Below are 21,997 nucleotides of genomic sequence, written 5' to 3' on the forward strand. Positions count from 1 at the left end.
ATATAAAAGATTTACAGGACAGTAAATGTCCTGTTTTAATGTATTTTTTATACAATATTGTGGGTGATCTGATGTTTTCTAAAAGTAATTTCGATGATATGAGAACAGCCTTAAGTTGGAGTTGAATAACCTTAAACTTGTTCATAAAGTATACTTGAAGCAATCAAATGAAATTAAAAACAGGATTCACCCTTCATTTTATTAAACATACTTTCATACAACATGATACAGATCATTTATCAGAACTTTTTGGCATTTCTATTACTCAAAGATTAAATACATATTGCTCATGTGTACCTTTGTTGTAAGATACGCAGCATCTAATTAATACATTGGAAGATATATTTGTTTGAAAAGAAGAAAAACAGTCATAAAAACTCATAAAAAATGTCAGTTCCGAATCACATTATTATACCTTTAAATATACATTTCACTTGTGCCATATAGAGGAATGTTCAGATTTATCAGAACATTTTTTAATTTCCATTACTCAAAGATTAAATACATAGATGCACATGTGTACCCTGGTTACAATATATATATATATATATATATATATATATATATATATATATATATATATATATATATATATATATATATATCTTCAGCATCTAACTAATACATTGGCACCTGTGCCATTTTTGCAGCATATATGTTCAGATTTGGCTTCAATAAACCAATCCTCATTATTTCTCCAGCTCAGTGTACAGAGGAAAAAATTTGCTTTTTGTAAAGCACAGAACAAAAAATATAACGCACACATACTTTTTGTATCACCAGACTCTATATGTGGCAAGAAAGACCAGTAAATGTTACAGCTAGATCATAACTTGACTCTTTTGCTTTGTAATTTGACCAAATATATATGAGATGTCAGTCACAGTCATGTTTAAGTAGCATGATTTTTGTGATTAGTGCATCACAGCTGACAAAAGAAGTGACGCTAGGGTCATCCACAAAGCTGTGAGCATACTAGCCAGGACTGGAGACCTGTTAGCTGTAAAAAATCAAATGAAAGAAAATGCACATTAATTATTGATTAATTCAGGCCAGTAAACAAAGTCTTTGGAAACACCTTAAAATCCCTTTATGGACTTCCAATCCTTCATCATTCATTCATTCATTCATTCAGTTTGCGTTTGCTGACTGTAAACACAATAGCCCACACTACTCATACTCTTTCATTCTCATATTACTCATATTTCTCTAAGGGTTGACATGTTCTGTATGATTTATTTATTATTTAGTGCTGTCACATTTGTAGAGAAATTGTGTATAAATCATTGCACAAAAACATAGGAATAAATGTATACTGACCAGCGACTCCTGTGGAATCTGTAACTACGATAGATTTTGGATCAACTGATAATTTGACTGTTCCATTTCTAACAGCTGCAGCAAGACCCTTAGCCAGCTCTGACACAGAAGGATTATTGGCAAGAGTATTGTTAAATCCAAGTACACCATCTACCAAAATAGAGCCAGACCTGAGAGGAGACAATATTCATAAATTAATAAATGGAAAACCTGTAACGCAACAACTGTACTAATGACTTATAAGCAACTTTTTTTTTTTTTTAAACAAGCTGTGATGATGCAATTTTACAGAGCATTGACTGTTTTTAGAATTGTATAACATTTTACCTGAACTTCTGAACCGACGAGCGCTTGAAGTTCTTAAAACCTTTGCAAAATCCATCAAGCTATAATAAATGAATAAACAGTTCAGGAGAGATTTAATTTTATAATGAAAAACTAGAGAAATGTTCAAATTGTTTTTCAACTGAAATATTTAAACCATTATTTAAAGGACAAAACAATTACCTCAGAGGTGATATTTTTTGCCAGCTTTGTGGCTCCATCAGATGACATATTTGAAAGGGCATCTGTAAAGACGTCGTTCAGTTTGAAGGTTATATTGTAGTCTGTAAGAGCAGAAGCTGCTGAGACTGTTGTAGCTTGAATCGGAGTTGAAGTATTAGCAGTGGTCGTCACTTTTGTTCCATTTTTTGGGCAGAATTAAAGGAAAATGGGTCACAATTCAATAATACTTTGTATAGGCTTACCAATATACAATAAATCTCAACCATGAAGACAGCATTTTGCTTCTCCTATAAGAGAGTGTGTGTGTGTGTGTGTGTGTGTGTGTGTGTGTGTGTGTGTGTGTGTGTGTGTGTGTGTGTGTGTGTGTGTGTGTGTGTGTGTGTGTATCATCAAACAAGAATGATTTTGTCTATGTCCTTCCTTTAAAGAGTTCACAATGTAACAGACAAGTATTTAACAGGAAAAAAATAAATCTGTAAATACACTGACCATTGGTTTCTGTGATATTAGTAGCACTGATGGATGAGCTATTAATTGCGAAGTTGAAACTTCCATTCGTGATAGCCGTAAGAAGGGTGTCTTTCACTTCTGTCACATTAGGACTCGTGCCATTCGTGGCGTCAAACTCGAGGACAGAATCAGTCACAATGGAGCCCTTGCTGTGGAGATCAACCATGTTGAAACACAGTCAGATATAATTAACTAACAAACAACTGAAAGACCAAATGGAACAATCAAATGGTCACTTGACTAACAAACTGATAAGCTAAACCAGTTGGGAAAGCAATCACTGATCAAACAAATCATGGATATATCCATCTATGTTAATAACAGGGTTTTCTTAATGACTACAAATGAATGTACTGTTACCTGAACTTCCGAATAACCATTTGGAAGAATTTTGGAAAACGACTCTTGAAAACTCGAGAACACTGTAACACATAGATAAATAATCATATAAATATAATACTTGCATACAAGCATTTCTGTTTTTCAGATCAAATTTCCCTGCAAGAAATTTAATTTTAAAACAGACAAAAAGCAAGTATTTAGCAAACTATTCAGCGTGTTAAAGCATACAGTATATCACCAGTGGTATCTATTTTTAATATTGCCAATACACAACATTACCAGAGTCTACTGCTATTGCAAACAACATCCATGCCTCATAGGAGAAAAATATTACCGCAGTGGTGATGCTATTTGACAGATCTTTGGTCTCAGGATTACTGAGATCGGAGTAGATGTCCTTGAAGACTTGAACAATACGGAAGCCTAAATTAATCTGTGCAACTTTAGCAGGTGCAGAGACTGTTGTAACTGAAGTTGAAGTTTGACTCGTCACTGGAGTTGCAGTTTGATTCGTCACTGGAGTTGCAGTTTGATTCGTCACTGGAGTTGCAGTTTGATTCGTCACTGGAGTTGCAGTTTGATTCGTCACTGGAGTTGCAGTTTGATTCGTCACTGGAGTTGCAGTTTGGTTCGTATTTGGAGTTGTTGCAGGTGTTGCTGCTTTGGGTAAAATTAAAATGGACAAAGTTCAACAAAAGTATCTCATAAAGTATGTGTGTGTGTGTGTGTGTGTGTGTGTGTGTGTGTGTGTGTGTGTGTGTGTGTGTGTGTGTGTGTGTGTGTGTGTGTGTGTGTGTGTGTGTGTGTGTCTGTGTATCATCAAACAAGAATGATTATGTCTATGTCCTTCCTTTAAAGGGTTCACAATTGACGGACAAGTATCTAACAGGAAAAAAATAAATCTGAAAATACACTGACCATTGGTTTCTGTGATATCAGTTGCACTGATGGATGAGCTATTAATTGCGAAGTTGAAACTTTCATTCGTGATAGCCGTAAGAAGGGTGTCTTTCACGTCTGTCACATTAGGACTAGTGCCATTCGTGGCGTCAAACTCGAGGACAGAATCAATCACAATGGAGCCCTTGCTGTGGAGATCAACCATGTTGAAACACAGTCAGATAATTAACTAACAAACAACTGAAAGACCAAATGGAACAATCAAATGGTCACTTGACTAACAAACTGATAAACTAAACCAGTTGGGAAAGCAATCACTGATCAAACAAATCATGGATATATCCATCTATGCTAATAACAGGGTATTTGTAATGACTACAAATGAATGTACTGTTACCTGAACTTCAGAATGTGCATGCGGATGAATTTTCTAAAACGACTCCTGTAAACTCGGGAAAACTATAACACATAGATAAATAATCATATAAATATCATATTACTTGCATACAAGCATTTCTGTTTTTCAGATAAAATTTCTCTGCAGGATATGTAGTTTTAAATCAGACAAAAAGCAAGTATTTAGAAAACTATTCAGCGTGTTAAAGCATACAGTATATCACCAGTGGTATCTATTTTTAATATTGCCAATACACAACATTACCAGAGTCTACTGCTATTGCAATCAACATCCATGCCTCATAGGAGAAAAATATTACCGCAGTGGTGATGCTATTTGACAGATCTTTGGTCTCAGGATTACTGAGATCGGAGTAGATGTCCTTGAAGACTTGAACAATACGGAAGCCTAAATTAATCTGTGCAACTTTAGCAGGTGCAGAGACTGTTGTAACTGAAGTTGAAGTTTGACTCGTAACTGGAGTTGCAGTTTGGTTCGTAACTGGAGTTGCAGTTTGGTTCGTAACTGGAGTTGCAGTTTGGTTCGTAACTGGAATTGCAGTTTGGTTCAAACCTGGAGTTGCAGTTTGATTCGTAACTGGAGTTGCAGTTTGGTTCGTAACTGGAGTTGCAGTTTGGTTCGTCACTGGAGCAGCAGTTTGGTTCAAACCTGGAGTTGCAGTTTGATTCGTAACTGGAGTTGCAGTTTGATTCGTCACTGGAGCAGCAGTTTGGTTCAAACCTGGAGTTGCAGTTTGATTCGTAACTGGAGTTGCAGTTTGATTCGTCACTGGAGCAGCAGTTTGGTTCAAACCTGGAGTTGCAGTTTGATTCGTAACTGGAGTTGCAGTTTGATTCGTAACTGGAGTTGCAGTTTGGTTCAAACCTGGAGTTGCAGTTTGATTCGTAACTGGAGTTGCAATTTGATTCGTAACTGGAGTTGCAGTTTGGTTCAAACCTGGAGTTGCAGTTTGATTCGTAACTGGAGCTGCAGTTTGATTCGTAACTGGAGTTGCAGTTTGGTTCGTAACTGGAGTTGCAGTTTGGTTCAAACCTGGAGTTGCAGTTTGATTCGTAACTGGAGCTGCAGTTTGGTTCAAACCTGGAGTTGCAGTTTGATTCGTAACTGGAGTTGCAGTTTGGTTCAAACCTGGAGTTGTTGCAAGTGTTGCTGCTTTGGCTAAAATTAAAATGGGACAAAGTTCAACAAAAGTGTCTCATAATTAATGCTGAAGATTTACCATCCTAGTTTAGCATGCGGTTAGTTCGGCTGACAAATGCAGACTGGCAAGAAATCAATCCATATATAAAATATAAATATATTTTTAAAATTCTCTCTCTCTTTAGAGAAAAAAAGTTACTTCATTACTTTGATTTTGGACATTAAAGCTACAATATGCAAGATTTTTTGCCGCTAGAGGGCGCTACATTCCAAACAACAACAACGGCGTAGCTTGATGACGATGTGAAGGAGCGTGGAATGATGGGAACTGTCGTTTTAAACTCCACCGTGGATGTAAATCAGTCAGACAGGAATCGAAAAATCATGGTCATGGATGAGGCTAAGTTCTTTTTTATAATGACATGCTTTTTGTGGCGAGGGGTCTGTAATGGGAGAGAGAAGAGACGAGCAAGTAGGTCAAGTGCAAATGATGACGGTGCGCAACGTTTTGCTACGGTTTCCGGGTTGAACGTCATGTTTCCTGGAAACGGCGTGCACTGGTGTGCAACGGGGTTTGAGACATAGATATCATATATAAACGCTAGATGTCTTATGGCGCAGTCACTTCCGGCATCACCGTTCGGCCATCTTGTCTCAGTGCTCTGTGCATTAAGGTGAATGTTTTCTCTTGTTTGGTGGGTGTGTCAGAACTGCAGTCCAATCAGCAGCAACATGTATATAAAGCACGTGGTATTAAAGTGAACTCGCACAATGGGTTCAAGGAAAGTAATTTACAAATGTGTTCGATGCAGCTCGGTATACGCAACAACTGAGGATATTAGAAGACATGTTTGTCGAAAGTTTTATTGTAAAAAATATAGGATATCAACATAATGATGTAGTTGTTTATATTTTTAGCTTCATTGCAAGTGTATTGGTATAGAAATAAACAATGGTAATTAAGTGCTTTTCCTAAAAATGAGAAAGAAAATACAGGGTATTAAAACAGTATGACCTACAAATAAAGTCAGTATGTGAGGCTAAATAGATGTGTTTTAGTCTGAATTAGGTAAGATGTGTGCTTCCATTTCAGTTTCAGCAATCCCTTCACTTGATTGGGATTTTCTCTTTTGTTCTGGGCGGCAAGTGCAGTAACTGTAACATCGGGCATATTTTGTAGTATTAAACACATATTTATACCCACTTCATCAGGCTCAGAAAATTCTTCACAAAGAACACAAAGAATGGCCTTCTCAGCTGCCATAGTTGCAACTCTTGCATCATCAGAACAGTGTGTTCAACGCATCACCGTTTCTGTTTAAAAAACGTTGTGCAACGTTTTGTCGGGGCTGAACGCAGCCCAGGACTCCACGCAGTACAAGCAGAAACCGAGGGTAACGCGGATGTGACGCAATTGACTGGCGACTCCCAGCTCACCCCTGCTCTAACGCCCCCTTTCCTTGGTTAAAATCATAGACAGTATGGTTAAAATCGCAATTTTCTCACGATTTAAAAATAGTTGGAAACATTTGGGATATTGTAAGTAATCAACTTAACAAAATATATAACACTGGCCTTGAGATTATGGGATATTTTAATGCAAAATTCTTGCATATTGTACCTTTAATGCTAAACTGCTAGATTAAATAAGAGTGAATATTCTTATTTAATTCTTATGTAATTATGTCCTTTTCTTATGATTCCTTTCCTATTTAGCACAAAAACTTTGGAACAGTCTTCCTCAATGTTAGGCTGCATAGATCAGCCGGAACCAGGTACACTTCCCATAAATCCTGTTAAGGATTTAACTAAATCCAAAGTTAAGGATTCATTAGTTTGAATATACATTGGAAAAAACACTATAATAACATCTTGGTTGAAAATTCACTATACCTACTTTATTTTTGACAAAACATCCCATGTTATATATTTAACATATGAGCAGAAATTGGTAAACAAAAGCTTATTTGATGTGGCAGTAGTCTATTTTACAGTAAAATATAATCTATCCAAAACTAGTCAAAATCTTCTCTAAACATTCATATTTCGTCTGTAACATATCGGTTTTATGATATATTATATAGGGCATATAAACGTTAATTTGCAGTTTAATATTGCTTACAGCCTACAAAGACATTTTATTTCAACATATTTCAGTCGATTTTTACTCATCTCAGTATAGCAATATAGTTTGGGAAAAGCTAAACTATTAGATGTGTTCATGTTCATGTAAAAATAGCATGCTTATTAATGTTAGTGCCTGTAGTAAACAACAGAGTGCATCTGTGCCGTTCATTCGCACATAGACACATGATTCATATTTGAACAGCCTTTTTGCGGTTTAGACTATTCCTTATCGCGATTAGAACAAAGCCCTTAAGTATAAAGAACTTACTATTCATAATCCTCAGCTGTATCCGTTGCTCCTCGAAATGAAACTGAAACCAGCGCTTCTGAGGTAAATGTTTTCGTTTTGAATTAGACAATTTAATAGCTGGCACTTAAATGTTCATAAAGACATATTGCACATGCCTGGCTGTGTGACTAGTATTCGCTGAGTTTTGTTTAAGTTTAGAGACGTGCTCCAGAAAAAAAGTTCACGGAGATGGAGAGGCAGAAAGCACACTAATTTTCTTTATTTTACAAAAGCACAATGTTTTGTTTCGATTGTAAGTGGACATTAAAAAAAGTAGACATTTTACGGTTTATTTTTTCATATTTCTTAAGTCTGCATGACTGCTATGTGAAAAAAATCCAGCAAAACGCGCCTGCGCACAGAGATGGGCATAAATACATGGAAATGTATTTAAAATACAAATACAAAATACTGTGTGAACAAATGTATTTAAATACAAATACAGTATTTTGTACTTTGAAAATACACAAAATACTGTACATATGTGAAATTGGCCATCCAGTGCAGGTATACGCTGATTTCACGCAGCCGTTATTTTGAAATCGAAAGCGAGGCTCCGGTGGGAAGAAAACCGGAAGTGTCGCCTTTAATCATAGGAGAGTCGTGAATGCGATGGCGTATTGTTGTGTTTAATGATGTTGTGTCAATTCTAAAACTGTACGTACATTTCTTTCATACTTTAGACTATATACAGTGAAATTTATTTATAAATAAAATAATTTTTTTATATATAATTCAGAGAGTAAAAAACGAAGCAGGAATGAACTATATACATATCCTATATTAGAAATTATCTTCCAATAGTGTAAATCGCGGCAGCAGCTTCAGGTTGGTAGTCCAAGGCATTGTTGTTTATCTGTACTTCCGGGGTTCTTCCCACCGGAGCCTCACTTTCAAGTTCAAAATGGCGGCTGCGTGAAATCAGCGTATAGGTGAATGAAGAAACTACATAGGCCTACTGACTTTTCATTCCTAACCACATCTTTCTTTCTTTCTTTCTTTCTTTCTTTCTTTCTTTCTTTCTTTCTTTCTTTCTTTCTTTCTTTCTTTCTTTCTTTCTTTCTTTCTTTCTTTCTGGCAATTACAAATAAACTTATGCAAAATAGCAGCCATTTATTTACTTATTTCTGGTTACAATGTAGTCTATTACTTGTGGTGAACACTATTAAAAAATTCATACGTAAACCTGTGGGAACCTTTTCTGCTATCTAGCAAAGAATATGGATGGGCGATATGACCAAAATCTCAATTTTACGTCACAGTAACAATATCATGGTTTCAAAATTCTCAATATCAGTTTTGATTCCACAGCATAAACTGATTTTTTTTTAGGTAGTCCAATGCTTTTTAAAGGTGCTAGTCCAATGCTTTTTAAAGGTGCTATAAGCGATCTCGGTTGGCGTAACCTATTTGTTGATATTTGAATTATTATCAAACAAAACGGAGGCTAGCTAGACCCTCCCTCCTCCTCATCCGCGCACTAACCCCCGAACCCCACCCCCACATCATTCTTGTCGGTTATTGGCTGGAACAGTTTGTTATGTTTCGTGGTGCGGGTCGTTCTGTTTGTTGCTCAGTTTGTTTTTGCTGCAGTTTGTGTGGAGCGTGGGCTGTCTGCAGAGACCGTGTTTTTTTACAGTGTATTCAGGGGACAGGCAGCTAGCGGATAGTGAGGAGATGTTTGCGGTATGTGAAAAAAAATGTTTTAGCCTAAAAAACGCGTGAGATCACTTATAGCACCTTTAAGTAATTTTATGTTTATTTTATGTAGGCTAAAGTTTATTTGTTTCTATAAGTTTATTAAAATTAGAAAGTGTATCTAAAATGTAAAATTAGAATTAATTTTGATTCATTTGACACTATTTACCCCTTTTTGATTATTATTTTTTATGTACAATAAAACTAAAAGCTGAAGATTTTTGAGGTGTATCATTCATCAGTGCTTCTAAAGCCAAACCAATCTCTGTTACTTTAATTTCCTATTATCACTGTAAAGCTGCTTTGAAACAATCTATATTGTTAAAAGCGCTATATAAATGAAGGTGACTTGACTTGAATTATGATATACAGCATGTTACTTTCTTTTTCCCTAACCTTTCTTGTGGTTAAAATGATTTTATTTAACATTTTGTTTTCTGATAAGCCCTGTTTTTTGTGATTCAAATGCAGTGATACAGAATTATTTGGAATGTACAGTAGTATCACTACTAGATCCTTACCAATTAGACACAGAACAGCTACAATAATCCTCCACTCCATTGTGATCTTCTTTTAGCAATACGCCTAAAAAATGAAGCATAGAAGTTTGAGCCAAAGTTCAAAATCAAGCATTTCTTCATGCAACATTGAATAGAGAGAAATCCACAGGGCAGGTGATCTTGATGTAACAATTTCAAAAAGTATCAAGAGCTGAATAAGCAGCAAACAAATGCAGTTATATTTACCAAGTATTTTTTTATTTAATAAAACATAATATATTCTACCCACTCCTTTCAAGGGTGCATTAAGATTTACATAAGTGTACACTTACATAATAATGTTTGTATTTTTTATCACATGGATACAAAAAATAATTCTACTTACTTTTTAAATATTGGGTGAAATGGGCAATCCAGGTTATTCCATATAGCAAGCTTTTCAAGGAAAGTTCCTGTCATCCGTTAAATGGTCACCTCTAATAGAGCACAGCAGACAGGTGAGAGGGTATTTAAAGGGAGACCGTTTTTTTTCTTCTTCTGAACAATGGACAAATGAGAGTTCAGTTGGGAGTTTGCTGACAAACTTGATGAACAGCTGTATCAAAATAATAGCTTTGTTTTGTGGAATGTGAAGGTACATGATGAGACTAGCCTGCCTACATGTTGCATGGTCTGTTTTCGACCAATTATGGCATTATTTAATTACTCTGTGCCATCACTTAGTAAAACTGTACATTATTCATGTGGAAATATGTACTTCAACATCCTTAACTTAAGTTAATCTTTCTGAAGTAACATTTTCCCCCATAAAATTCATTCAAAATTCATATCCAATGTGTTCGCAAAAACAATTCCATATACGATTACTGGAGAAACTCTTTTAGTGATTTTGAGAAGGTGATACGTGCTCTGTAAAGCTTGATCAGGCATTCACAGTAGTTGCACTGTGTTGGAATAATCTACCGCTTCACAGACTGGGCCCAACTTTAAATATTTTTAAATGACGTTTGAAGGCGCATCTTCTTTTCTAGTCTGAGTTGTTCGTTGCTGTATGTTGTTTGTTTCTTGGTGTTTTTGTCTGTGTCTTTTGCTATTTTTTATATGGTGAATTTTATTATTGTACAGCACATTGGTCAGTACTCTACATTTACATTACATTTACATTTAGTCATTAAACAGACGCTTTTGTCCAAAGCGACTTACAATTTAGGACTAAATTAAGCAAGTCATCGTGAAGAGGCAAAAACAACGCAAGAAGTGCTCAAAATAGGAAGTTCAGGCATTGGTCAGAGTAGCATAAGCCTGATAAGGGAGGATTAAAGGAAAAGGATTTTTTTTTTTTATTATGAGGTTAAGTGCTCACGGAAGACATGAGTTTTCAGTAGTCTTTTGAATGTTGTCAGGGATTCTGCATTCCGGATGAGGGCGGTGAGAGCATTCCACCAGCATGTAACCATGAATAAGAATGTTCTGGAGAGTGATTTTTTGGCTATCTGTGATGGTACCACGAGTCGTCGCTCGTTGACCGATCGTAGGCTTCTGGTAGGGATGTAGACTCGTAGGAGTGAGTGAAAGTAGGAGGGAGCTGAGCCTGTGATAGATCTGTAAGCAAGCGTCAATGTCTTGAACTTGATGCGAGCAGCGAGTGGTAGCCAGTGCAGAGAGATGAACAGAGGAGTGACGTGGGCCCTTTTGGGCTCGTTGAAGACGAGACGAGCTGCAGCATTCTGAATCATTTGTAAAGGTTTAGTTGCACATGATGGAAGTCCAGCTAAAAGAGCATTGCAGTAATCAAGCCTAGAAATGACCAGGGCCTGGACGAGAAGTTGTGTTGCATGTTCAGTTAGGAAAGGCCTGATCTTCCTGATCGAGCTGTCTTTGAAATGTGGTCTCTGAAGGTCAGCTGGTCACCAAATATTTCTCCAAGATTTCTGACCGACCTTGATGGGGTGATTGATGCTGAATCTAGCTAGATAGTGAAGTCGTGCTGTAGAGACGGATTGGCAGGGAGGACAAGAAGCTCAGTCTTTGCCAGGTTGAGCTGCAGGTGATGTTCCTTCATCCACTCTGTTGTTTAAATGGTGCTTTATAAACAAATAAACTGAATTGTTATAGGCCAGGGTCTGGATTAGCATTATAAGTACATGATGAGATGTGAGATATGTATGAGACATTCCTGATATGCCCTTGGATGACTCATAAAAGCAACAATGAAATTTCTATCATGACAACTCTCTGAAGATTTTCAGCATGGTGATGGATATGACACTGTTTATGTATTTGGTGTTGGTGGAATGCTGCTTCAGAGCAAGTACACAGGTACTTTCTACGACCAATACATACGCCGAAACACTGCTGTGAGTATGTAAGACGCTGCTGCTGCACAAATAGCACATATCAATTACCCATAGCAGATTTATACAGGTGGAGCTGGGGAAGTTGGAGGATTTTAGACAAACTCTGAAAGCACGCTGCAAACTGCTATAGTGAATGTTAACTAGCCATTTAAATGTTGAGCAGCAAGCTCATTGGCTGCAGACGCGACATGAACCAGCTTATGCCAAGTATGTTAATGCTGTAAATATCATCAGCTTGCGTTAAGGACCCATCAGCCTGCGTGTGTGTGTGTGTGTGTGTGTGTGTGTGTGTGTGTGTGTGTGTGTATTTTCAGTCTGGGAGGATAGGAGTCACTTGTCTTTAGAAACAAAGGGTGTGATAAAAAAAAAGGTGTGTTTTGTTGCTAATCATGTTGTATTTCAAGTTCTTGAACAAGCATAAGGAAACTACGTAACTGGCTTTTCCATGAAATGCAGCTTCTCGTAACTCATATTGTTTGTTCCAAAACAAACTAGAGCAAAAATTTGCTAACAGCTAACATCTCTTAAAATCTCTTATGCTCTTATAATCTATTGATGCTCCTATAATTTCACACATTATAAGCTGTCATTATAAATTCTACAACAATTTTTATATGGATTACAGTCTTTATATGGTTGTATGGCTGTTGTTAGTTTTGCATCTTTAATTTTACTTTGTTTTTCCTTGTGACTTCTGGTAAACAGGCAAGAATGCTTTCCTCATGCCAAAACTTCAACGTCAACTTCAACTTCACCACAGAATGGTCACAAGCCTCTTATAGCAGTAGTTTTTAAGGTTCCGCCTAATTAATTATTTAAAAAATGTCACATTAAACAGTTGTTGTACAGAATTGTAAATGCTTTTTTTCTTTCTTTTTTTAATGACATTTGAAACTGGTAAAATCGTAGTGTTCATTTTATCACGGCTAAAATGTTCAACTCTTAGCAAATGATAAATGTGAGGTGTCAGACATGAGGACTGTCCAGAAAAGGAAAAGTCTCTTGACACCAGGGTTTGACTTGTTATACAGAAAGGGCAGTTGCTAATGCGTTAAGCATGGTCCCATTGAGATGCATATCACTGTATCACTTTATTTAACCTAGTTTCGGCAAGGCAGTTTAACCTGCTAGTGCGCACCTCCCTTTTGAACAGAAACCCAGTTAATGACATAAGCCAACTACAATGAACAGGCATAATTGTGGCTTCTTTTGAATGAAGATATTTGGGTGTTTTTTTTAAGTCATATATATTATATTGATTAGAAAGAATATGAGTACAATATATATCTTAAAGAAATGTATGACACTGTCCTTGTCAGAGCTTGGAAACTGAATGGGGTCAAAGTCATACGTTTTTTTTGCATGTTCCATTTCAAGTCTAAAGCAATGAATTTAAAACTCTGAATGAATTTCATAAACATTTTCTCATATTTCCCGATCTTCACGCTGAAAACCTTTAACATTTCCCTGTACGAGTCTCAAACTATCTCAACCCTGCATCTCTATGCTTGTGTCCTCCACCCACCCTCCTCATTCCTCAGATTCCACACATTTACCCTTTACCATTTTTCAAAAGTTTTCAACCCGATTCCCCAGATGTTGCATCATACATCTGATAAACATCTTGATAATACCAGATTGACACTAAAATTTTCCCCGTTTGCATTTCTTAAGACATATTGAACATATTGAAGATTAAAACGCATACATCAAATAGATGTCTGAGTGATTTAGGTGTGCTATCATGTTTATGATTTTATGTTGATAGTTAAGTCAAGTCAAGTCACCTTTATTTATATAACGCTTTATACAATACAGATTGTTTCAAAGCAGCTTTACAGTGATAACATCTTTGTTCAGCTGAAGTCAGTTCAGTGCTGATTCACTTCCAATGAAAAGATAATCAATTATTAAAAAGTTAATTTCATCTATAAAGCAAAACTGTTCTCATACAGCAGCGTCAGTACTGTCAGTATAAAAATCAATGACATAAATTATAATTCTTTCTAGATAAACATAAGAATCAATGTTTTTTTTAAATGTGTGCATGTTGCCTACTGAACTTATGTAAACTTAGTTTACATAATTAAACATGTTTATGTAATAATGTTTAAACATTAATTAAACATTATTACACAATACTAGTAGTCAATACAAATAAAATACATTTCTGAAACAAATAAAGGAAATATTATTGTTAAAACTTTGCTATCATTAAACCGTCTTCACATTTCAAATCTTAGAGCTGTCAAATAATGTATTAGTTATCAAGATTAAAAATGTGAAAAATAATTGGCTACCTGGTGACCCACCCATTGTGGAGAGATTAAATGACCAAAAAAAGATATAAATGTTGCGACAAAACCACCCATTCCCTTTTTCAGTGATCTAATACTCCATGATTATAATAAATGAACAATTCTGTTTACATAATACAGCTGTACATCAATACAACTAGTGACAAAGAACCAGGGATCATTGCCAGAACCATATCACTCTCAATAAATTTCAAACTTGTTTGAAATTTAGTTGACCAGTCACCGAGATGAGGCCACAGCAGAGCACTCAAACTATATTTGTAAACTGAATTAAATTGAGAAAAAACTTTTCCACAAAATTAATTTAGGTTTGTAGAACAACACTAAAACAAGTAATAGCAATATTAGAATAATAATTATAATAATAACAATTACCATTTTGATCAAGCAGCAACAAAAAGAAAAAAATGTGTGTGGCCATAAATAATTAAAAGATTTGAAAATAAGAGGGTGCATAAATAATAAATAAATGAAGAGTTCAGATGCAAAAGCCTCTAAGTGCCATCTGAAATGTTCTTCTAGAATGATCATTTTTATTAAGCTTGTTTATTTAAGTTCAGTAATTTCACTTAAATGGCAATTCATTGGTAATTTTCATTGCCATTTAAGTGAAATTACTGAACTTAAATATACGAGCTTCATACAATTGATCATTCTAGAAGAAATTTTCAGATGCCACTTAGAGGCTTTTGCATCTGAACTCTTCAAATAATAATATTGCCTAAACCATTTACTACTGAAACGGCCCTCTTGTCCACAAAGGTTATGGGTCTCCCCAACCGTAACTTGATTACCAAACAGAAGTTCACAATCATAATGGGTCACGTTTTAGATTAGGGCCAGATTAATTCTCACTATTAACTAACTATTTTGTTGCCTCAGTAAACTCTTACTTACTGCTTATTAGTTAGTAAGGTAGTTGTTAAAAAACACGCGAAAACTGCGTATCATATGTACGCAAAAACTCATTTTGGCGTATAAATGATACGAGAAATATCATTCGTGCTATAGATACGCACTTTCATGAGATCGTCCTGAGATTTATGTTGGCCAACTACTTGCACTGCCTATATCTGAAAAGTTGCTAATCTAGCAACAAATTCCCTCAGTTGGCAGACACTGCAATTCAAATGAACTGAGAATAATAATGGCTGGTAGCATATTAGAGGTCAAGAGCAATCACCATGACTACAAAATGTCAAAAACCATAACATTTCATACCAAATCCATCCATTCTCCAAACCACTTGTTGTATGTAGCTTGGTGGGAATTGCTTGAGCCTACTCAAACCATGTTGGAAAGAAATTTCAAATGTTATATACAGTAAGAAAATGAAATTACTTAAAATAGAGATTTTTTAATAGTAAAATAAACATTACAAGAGGCATGTTCCTCTATGAGTTCAAAATGACTCCACCTGGCTTTTGAATGATTGTCTCTTTATTCACACGAGGGGAGTGCATATTAGTACCTGAATCCAGAGTTTGGCCGCTACAATGAACGAGTTAGACTTGGCTTTTTATCTAAAAGAGGAACAGAAGACGGCGCTCGAATCGTTCCTTTGCAAGAAGGGCGTTTTTGCTGTTTTGCCGACCGGATACAGCAAGAGTCTAATCTACCAGTTAGCTCCGCTGGTATGGGGCTTGTTGTGATTGGTCGTAGTGTTATCCAATTGCGTGCAGTGAGATTTTCAAATGCATGCTTGGTGCCACTGCCGCCCCTCGAGCTGGACGATTTTCATTAGTCGATGCCAGACCATTACTCTTTCAGATTTAGGTCTGGATTTCCAGGCTAGCATATTAGCCTAATAGTAAAACATTTTTCCACTCGAATATCTGAAATATATTTTTATACTGGGACAACGGATCAGTAGGGCTTGTAAAAATTAGGGGAGATTTAAGTCTTTGTATTCAGATTTAAGGAGTTTTAAATCTTTGTGAATACATATAAAAGATTTACAGGACAGTAAATGTCCTGTTTTAATGTATTTGTTATACAATATTGTGGGTGATCTGATGTTTTCTAAAAGTAATTTCGATGATATGATCCCAGCTCATCTTGTTGTCACAAGTCAAAGTTGGAGTTGAATAACCTTAAATTTGTTCATAAAGTATACTTGAAGCAATGAAATGAAATTAAAAACAGGATTCACCCTTCATTTTATTAAACAACTTTATTAAACATACAACATGATACAGATCATTTATCAGAACTTTTTTTCATTTCTATTACTCAAAGATTAAATACATAGACTGCTCATGTTGTTGTAAGATACGCAGCATCTAATTAATACATTGGAAGATGTATTTTATTGAAAAGAAGAAAAACAGAAAAAGTCAGTTCTGAATCACATTATTATACCTTTAAATATACATTTCACTTGTGCCATAGAGGAATGTTCAGATTTATAAGAAATTATTTCTTCATTTCTATTACTCAAAGATTAAATACATAGATTGCACATGTGTACCCTGGTTACAGTATATATATATAGATCTTCAGCATCTAACTAATACATTGGCACCTGTGCCATTTTTGCAGCATAGAGGAATGTCAGATTTGGCTTCAATAAACCGATCCTCATTATTTCTCCAGCTCAGTGTACAGAGAAAAAATGTGCTTTTTGTAAAGCACAGAACAAAAAATATAACGCACACATACCTTTTGTATCACTAGACTCTATATGTGGCAAGAAAGACCAGTAAATGTTACAGCTAGATCATAACTTGACTCTTTTGCTTTGTAATTTGACCAAATATATATGAGATGTCAGTCACAGTCATGTTTTAGTAGCGTGATTTTTGTGATTAGTGCATCACAGCTGACAAAAGAAGTGACGCTAGGGTCATCCACAAAGCTGTGAGCATACTAGCCAGGACTGGAGACCTGTTAGCTGTAAAAAATAAAATGAAATGCACATTAATTATTGATTAATTCAGGCCAGTAAACAAAGTCTTTGGAAACACCTTAAAATCCCTTTATGGACATCCAATCCTTCATCATTCATTCATTCATTCATTCAGTTTGCGTTTGCTGACTGTAAACACAATAGCCCACACTACTCATACTCTTTCATTCTCATATTACTCATATTTCTCTAAGGGTTGACATTTATTTTCTGTATGATTTATTTATTATTTAGTGCTGTCACATTTGTAGAGAAATTGTGTATAAATCATTGCACAAAAACATAGGAATAAATGTATACTGACCAGCGACTCCTGCGGAATCTGTAACTACGATAGATGTTGGATCAACTGATAATTTGACTATTCCATTTCTAACAGCTGCAGCAAGACCCTTAGCCAGCTCTGACCCAGTAGGATTATTGGCAAGAGTATTGTTAAATCCAAGTAGACCATCTACCAAAATAGAGCCAGACCTGAGAGGAGACAATGTTCATAAATTAATAAATGGAAAACCTGTAACGCAACAACTGTACTAATGACTTAAGCAACTTTTTTTTTTTTTAAACAAGCTGTGATGATGCAATTTTACAGAGCATTGACTGTTTTTAGAATTGTATAACATTTTACCTGAACCTCCAAACCAACGAGCGCTTGAAGTTCTTAAAACCTTTGTAAAATCCATCAAGCTATAATAAATGAATAAACAGTTCAGGAGAGATTTAATTTTATAATGAAAAACTAGAGAAATGTTCAAATTGTTTTTCAACTGAAATATTTAAACCATTATTTAAAGGACAAAACAATTACCTCAGAGGTGATATTTTTTGCCAGCTTTGTGGCTCCATCAGATGACATATTTGAAAGGTCATTTGAAAAGACGTCGTTCAGTTTGAAGGTTATATTGTAGTCTGTAAGAGCAGAAGCTGCTGAGACTGTTGTAGCTTGAATCGGAGTTGAAGTATTAGCAGTGGTCGTCACTTTTGTTCCATTTTTGGGCAGAATTAAAGGAAAATGGGACACAATTCAATAATACTTTGTATAGGCTTACCAATATACAATAAATCTCAACCATGAAGACAGCATTTTGCTTCTCCTACAAGATTGTGTGTGTGTGTGTGTGTGTGTGTGTGTGTGTGTGTGTGTGTATCATCAAACAAGAATGATTATGTCTATGTCCTTCCTTTAAAGGATTCACAATGTAACAGACAACAGGAAAAAAATAAATCTGTAAATACACTGACCATTGGTTTCTGTGATATCAGTAGCACTGATGGATGAGCTATTAATTGCGAAGTTGATACTTCCATTCGTGATAGCCGCAAGAAGGGTGTCTTTCACTTCTGTCACATTAGGACTCGTGCCATTCGTGGCGTCAAACTCGAGAACAGAATCAATCACAGTGGAGCCCTTGCTGTGGAGATCAACCATGTTGAAACACACTCAGATAATTAACTAACAAACAACTGAAAGACCAAATGGAACAATCAAATGGTCACTTGACTAACAAACTGATAAACTAAACTAGTCGGGAAAGCAATCACTGATCAAACAAATCATGGATATATCCATCTATGTTAATAACAGGGTGTTTGTAATGACTACAAATGAATGTACTGTTACCTGAACTTCCGAATAAACATGCGGTAGAATTTTTGAAAACGCTTCCTGTAAACTTGAGAAAACTGTAACACATAGATAAATAATCATATAAATATCATATTACTTGCAAATAAGCATTTCTGTTTTTCCAGATCAAATTTCTCTGCAAGAAATGTAGTTTTAAAACAGACAAAAAAACAAGTATTTAGCAAACTATTCAGCGTGTAAAAGCATATATCACCAGTGGTATCTATTTTTAATATTGCCAATACACAACATTACCAGAGTCTACTGCTATTGCAATCAACATCCATGCCTCATAGGAGAAAAATATTACCGCAGTGGTGATGTTATTTGACAGATCTTTGGTCTCAGGATTACTGAGATTGGAGTAGATGTCCTTGAATTCTTGAGCAATACTGAAGACTAAATTAATCTGTGCAACTTTAGCAGGTGCAGAGACTGTTGTAACTGGAGTTGTTGCAGGTGTTGCTGCTTTGGGTAAAATTAAAATGGGACAAAGTTCAACAAAAGTGTCAAAAAAAACAAATTAATGTGGCCTTGAAGCCTTATTTAACAACAAAGTTAAATTAAATCTTTAGTTAAGTTAAATCTGTAAACACACACTGACCAGTGGTCGACTGGTTCTGTGGTGGGACCTCAGCAATCCTGGTGGCATTCTGAATGATTGTGAAGGTGAAATTTCCACTATGCAAGGTTTGTATCAGGTCTGACACATTCGGCTTAGAGCCAGTGAAGTTAAATTGAAGTTCTCCCTCTGTCACAATGGAGCCATTCCTGGGAGAGAACACAGGAAGATAATAAAGTAATGAACTGGGTGAACAAATGGTCAGTTGACTTACAAAGTAACTAACCAACCAACCATTCAAACAATAAGCTAAAATAATTTATCATGATTTTTACAGTTTTATGCTTTTACCTGAATTGCGAAATTTCGAAGTGTTGAAAGTTTGTAAAATTTTTCTTGTAAAGTGTCTCAACCTACAAAACATTAACAAACAGATTAAGACATTTCTCCATACAGCTCTACATATATTTAATTACGGTTTTCATTTCTTTTTATTATACTACTTGACAAATGATCAAATCCTGTATCGTTTTCTAATGCTGCAAATAACTTTGTCTGCGAGACTTGAAAAATAGGCAAAGTAGGCATTTTAGCAAATTCTATCATGAACATACACATAGATATGGCCACACCCGCTCTTATGTTAAAAATAAGGTGGATATAATTACACATTTTATCTGTTTTATTCTCTACCAATTTTTCTTTTATTTTCTCACGACCAATTCGTACTAGTGAGTAAAAGGTGGCTAATTCGTACAAATTAGTTTGACCTCACTTGTACGATTAGTCTAAACCCCAGTTTTGGGTAGGTTTAGGGGTGAGGTCAGGGGTAAGTCATTCGTACGAACTCATACAAATTGGGCAACTCGTAAAATATGTAAGATTTAGCAAAAATCATACGAATTCATATGAGTGAGGTCGTATGAATTTGTATGAATTAGCCACCTCGCAAAATACGTATGAATTGCTGTGAGATCGGGTTGGTACACCTTTAGCTGAACCCACTGCTGGCAAAAAAATACAGTGTAATTTTAACCATTCCTCACTGGCCCAAAATATTACCTCAGTGGTGATGCTCTTTTTCAGTTCTACGGTTTCAGTATTGTTGCTGATTAAGTAGACTTCCTTGAAAGTGCCGCTGATGCTGAAGTGTAGAGTGAATCGATAAGCAATGGTGTTGTTGGTGCTGTTCATTTGAGCAGCATTTCCAGGCACGTGTAGGATTCCTATTTAAGGTGAAATTAGTTGAAATTAGGGGAAATGGGAGAAGCTGAGAGAAGATTGCTGAAGATTTACCATCATAGTTTAGTATGTGGTTAGTTAGGCTGACAAATGTATACTGGTAAGATAGCAATCCATATATAAAAAAAATATATAAAAAAAAAATCCATTGTCTCTTTCAAGACAGTTACATTAATGCTGATCATCACCAAGCAAGCATATTTGACTACAGTGGATTCCATTTTGAGAGTAAATATATTTTACAGCTGGATTGTTGTGAAAATTCTTTTGTAATTCATGTGCAATGATACAGAATGATTTGGAATAAGTATCACTACTAGATCCTTACCAATTAGACACAGAACAGATACAATAATCTTCCACTCCATTGTGATCTTCTTTTAGCAATACGCCTAAAAAATGAAGCATAGAAGTATGAGCCAAAGTTCAGAATTAAGCATTTCTTCATGCACCATTACATAACAATGTTTGCATTTTGTATACCATTTTATATTTTATTTCACTCTGGATACAGAGAACAACTGAAAACGTTTTCTACTTACTTTCTAAATATTGGGTCAAAAAAAGCAATCCAGGTTATTCCGTATAGCAAGCTTTTCAAGGAAAGTTCCTGTCATCCGTTAAATGGTCACCTCTAACAGAGCACAGCAGACAGGTGAGAAGGTATTTAAAGGGAGACTGTTTTTTTCTTCTGAAGAAGAATGGACCAATGAGAGTTCAGTTGGAAGTTTGCTGACAAACCTGATTAACAACTGTAAAAAAAAAAAAAAAAAAGCTTTGTTTCGTGGTATGTGACAGTACATGATGATGACACTAGCCTGCCTACATGTTGCATGGTCTGTTTTCGACCAATTATGGCAAATTGAAAAATTATGGCTGCAAAACTGTTTTTACATCTTTTAACACTCAACAGTACTCTGTGCCATCACTTGTGACTGTACATTATTCATGTGGAAATACGTACTTCAACATCCTTAACTAAAGTTAATCTTTTTTGAAGTAACATTTTCCCCCATAAAATTCATTCAAATTACATATCCAATGTGTTTGCAAAAACACTTCCATATATGATTAATGGAGAAAGTAAAGCCATTTCTTTCTCTTTTAGTGATTTTGAGTAGGTGATACGTGCTCTGTAAAGCTTGATCATGAGACATTCCTGACATGCCCTTGGATGACTCATAAAAGCAACAATAACATTTCTATCATGACAACTCTCTGAAGATTTTCAG

The 21,997-nt window shown here is 35.6% G+C and overlaps 2 protein-coding genes across 3 annotated transcripts; both read right to left on the minus strand.

Annotated features, from left to right (window-relative positions):
* Window positions 1-612: 612 nt before the first annotated feature.
* LOC311286689 (uncharacterized protein) lies at window positions 613-2,721 on the minus strand. Its single transcript, XM_084402945.1, has 6 exons — window positions 2,698-2,721; window positions 2,317-2,486; window positions 1,828-1,997; window positions 1,648-1,706; window positions 1,321-1,490; window positions 613-1,000 (listed from the first exon to the last, which is right to left on the minus strand). The coding sequence occupies exons 1-6, from the start codon at window positions 2,715-2,717 to the stop codon at window positions 915-917; spliced, it is 675 nt and encodes a 224-aa protein (XP_084259071.1). The 5' UTR covers window positions 2,718-2,721; the 3' UTR covers window positions 613-914.
* A 13,859-nt stretch (window positions 2,722-16,580) lies between these two features.
* LOC311286760 (uncharacterized protein) lies at window positions 16,581-21,409 on the minus strand. Of its 2 annotated transcripts, none has more exons than XM_084403038.1 (12): window positions 21,308-21,409; window positions 21,094-21,157; window positions 20,586-20,749; window positions 19,875-19,936; window positions 19,566-19,732; window positions 19,272-19,426; window positions 18,956-19,017; window positions 18,577-18,746; window positions 18,143-18,312; window positions 17,963-18,021; window positions 17,639-17,808; window positions 16,581-17,319 (listed from the first exon to the last, which is right to left on the minus strand). In XM_084403038.1, the coding sequence occupies exons 2-12, from the start codon at window positions 21,131-21,133 to the stop codon at window positions 17,234-17,236; spliced, it is 1,305 nt and encodes a 434-aa protein (XP_084259164.1). In that variant the 5' UTR covers window positions 21,134-21,157; window positions 21,308-21,409; the 3' UTR covers window positions 16,581-17,233. The 2 variants fall into 2 exon arrangements, with proteins under 2 accessions (XP_084259164.1, XP_084259163.1); XM_084403037.1 differs by having other exon boundaries at window positions 19,272-19,429.
* Window positions 21,410-21,997: the final 588 nt, after the last annotated feature.

This window comes from Rutilus rutilus (genome assembly GCF_951802725.1).
Source record: "Rutilus rutilus genome assembly, chromosome: 2".
Classification (NCBI taxonomy): Eukaryota; Metazoa; Chordata; class Actinopteri; order Cypriniformes; family Leuciscidae; genus Rutilus; species Rutilus rutilus.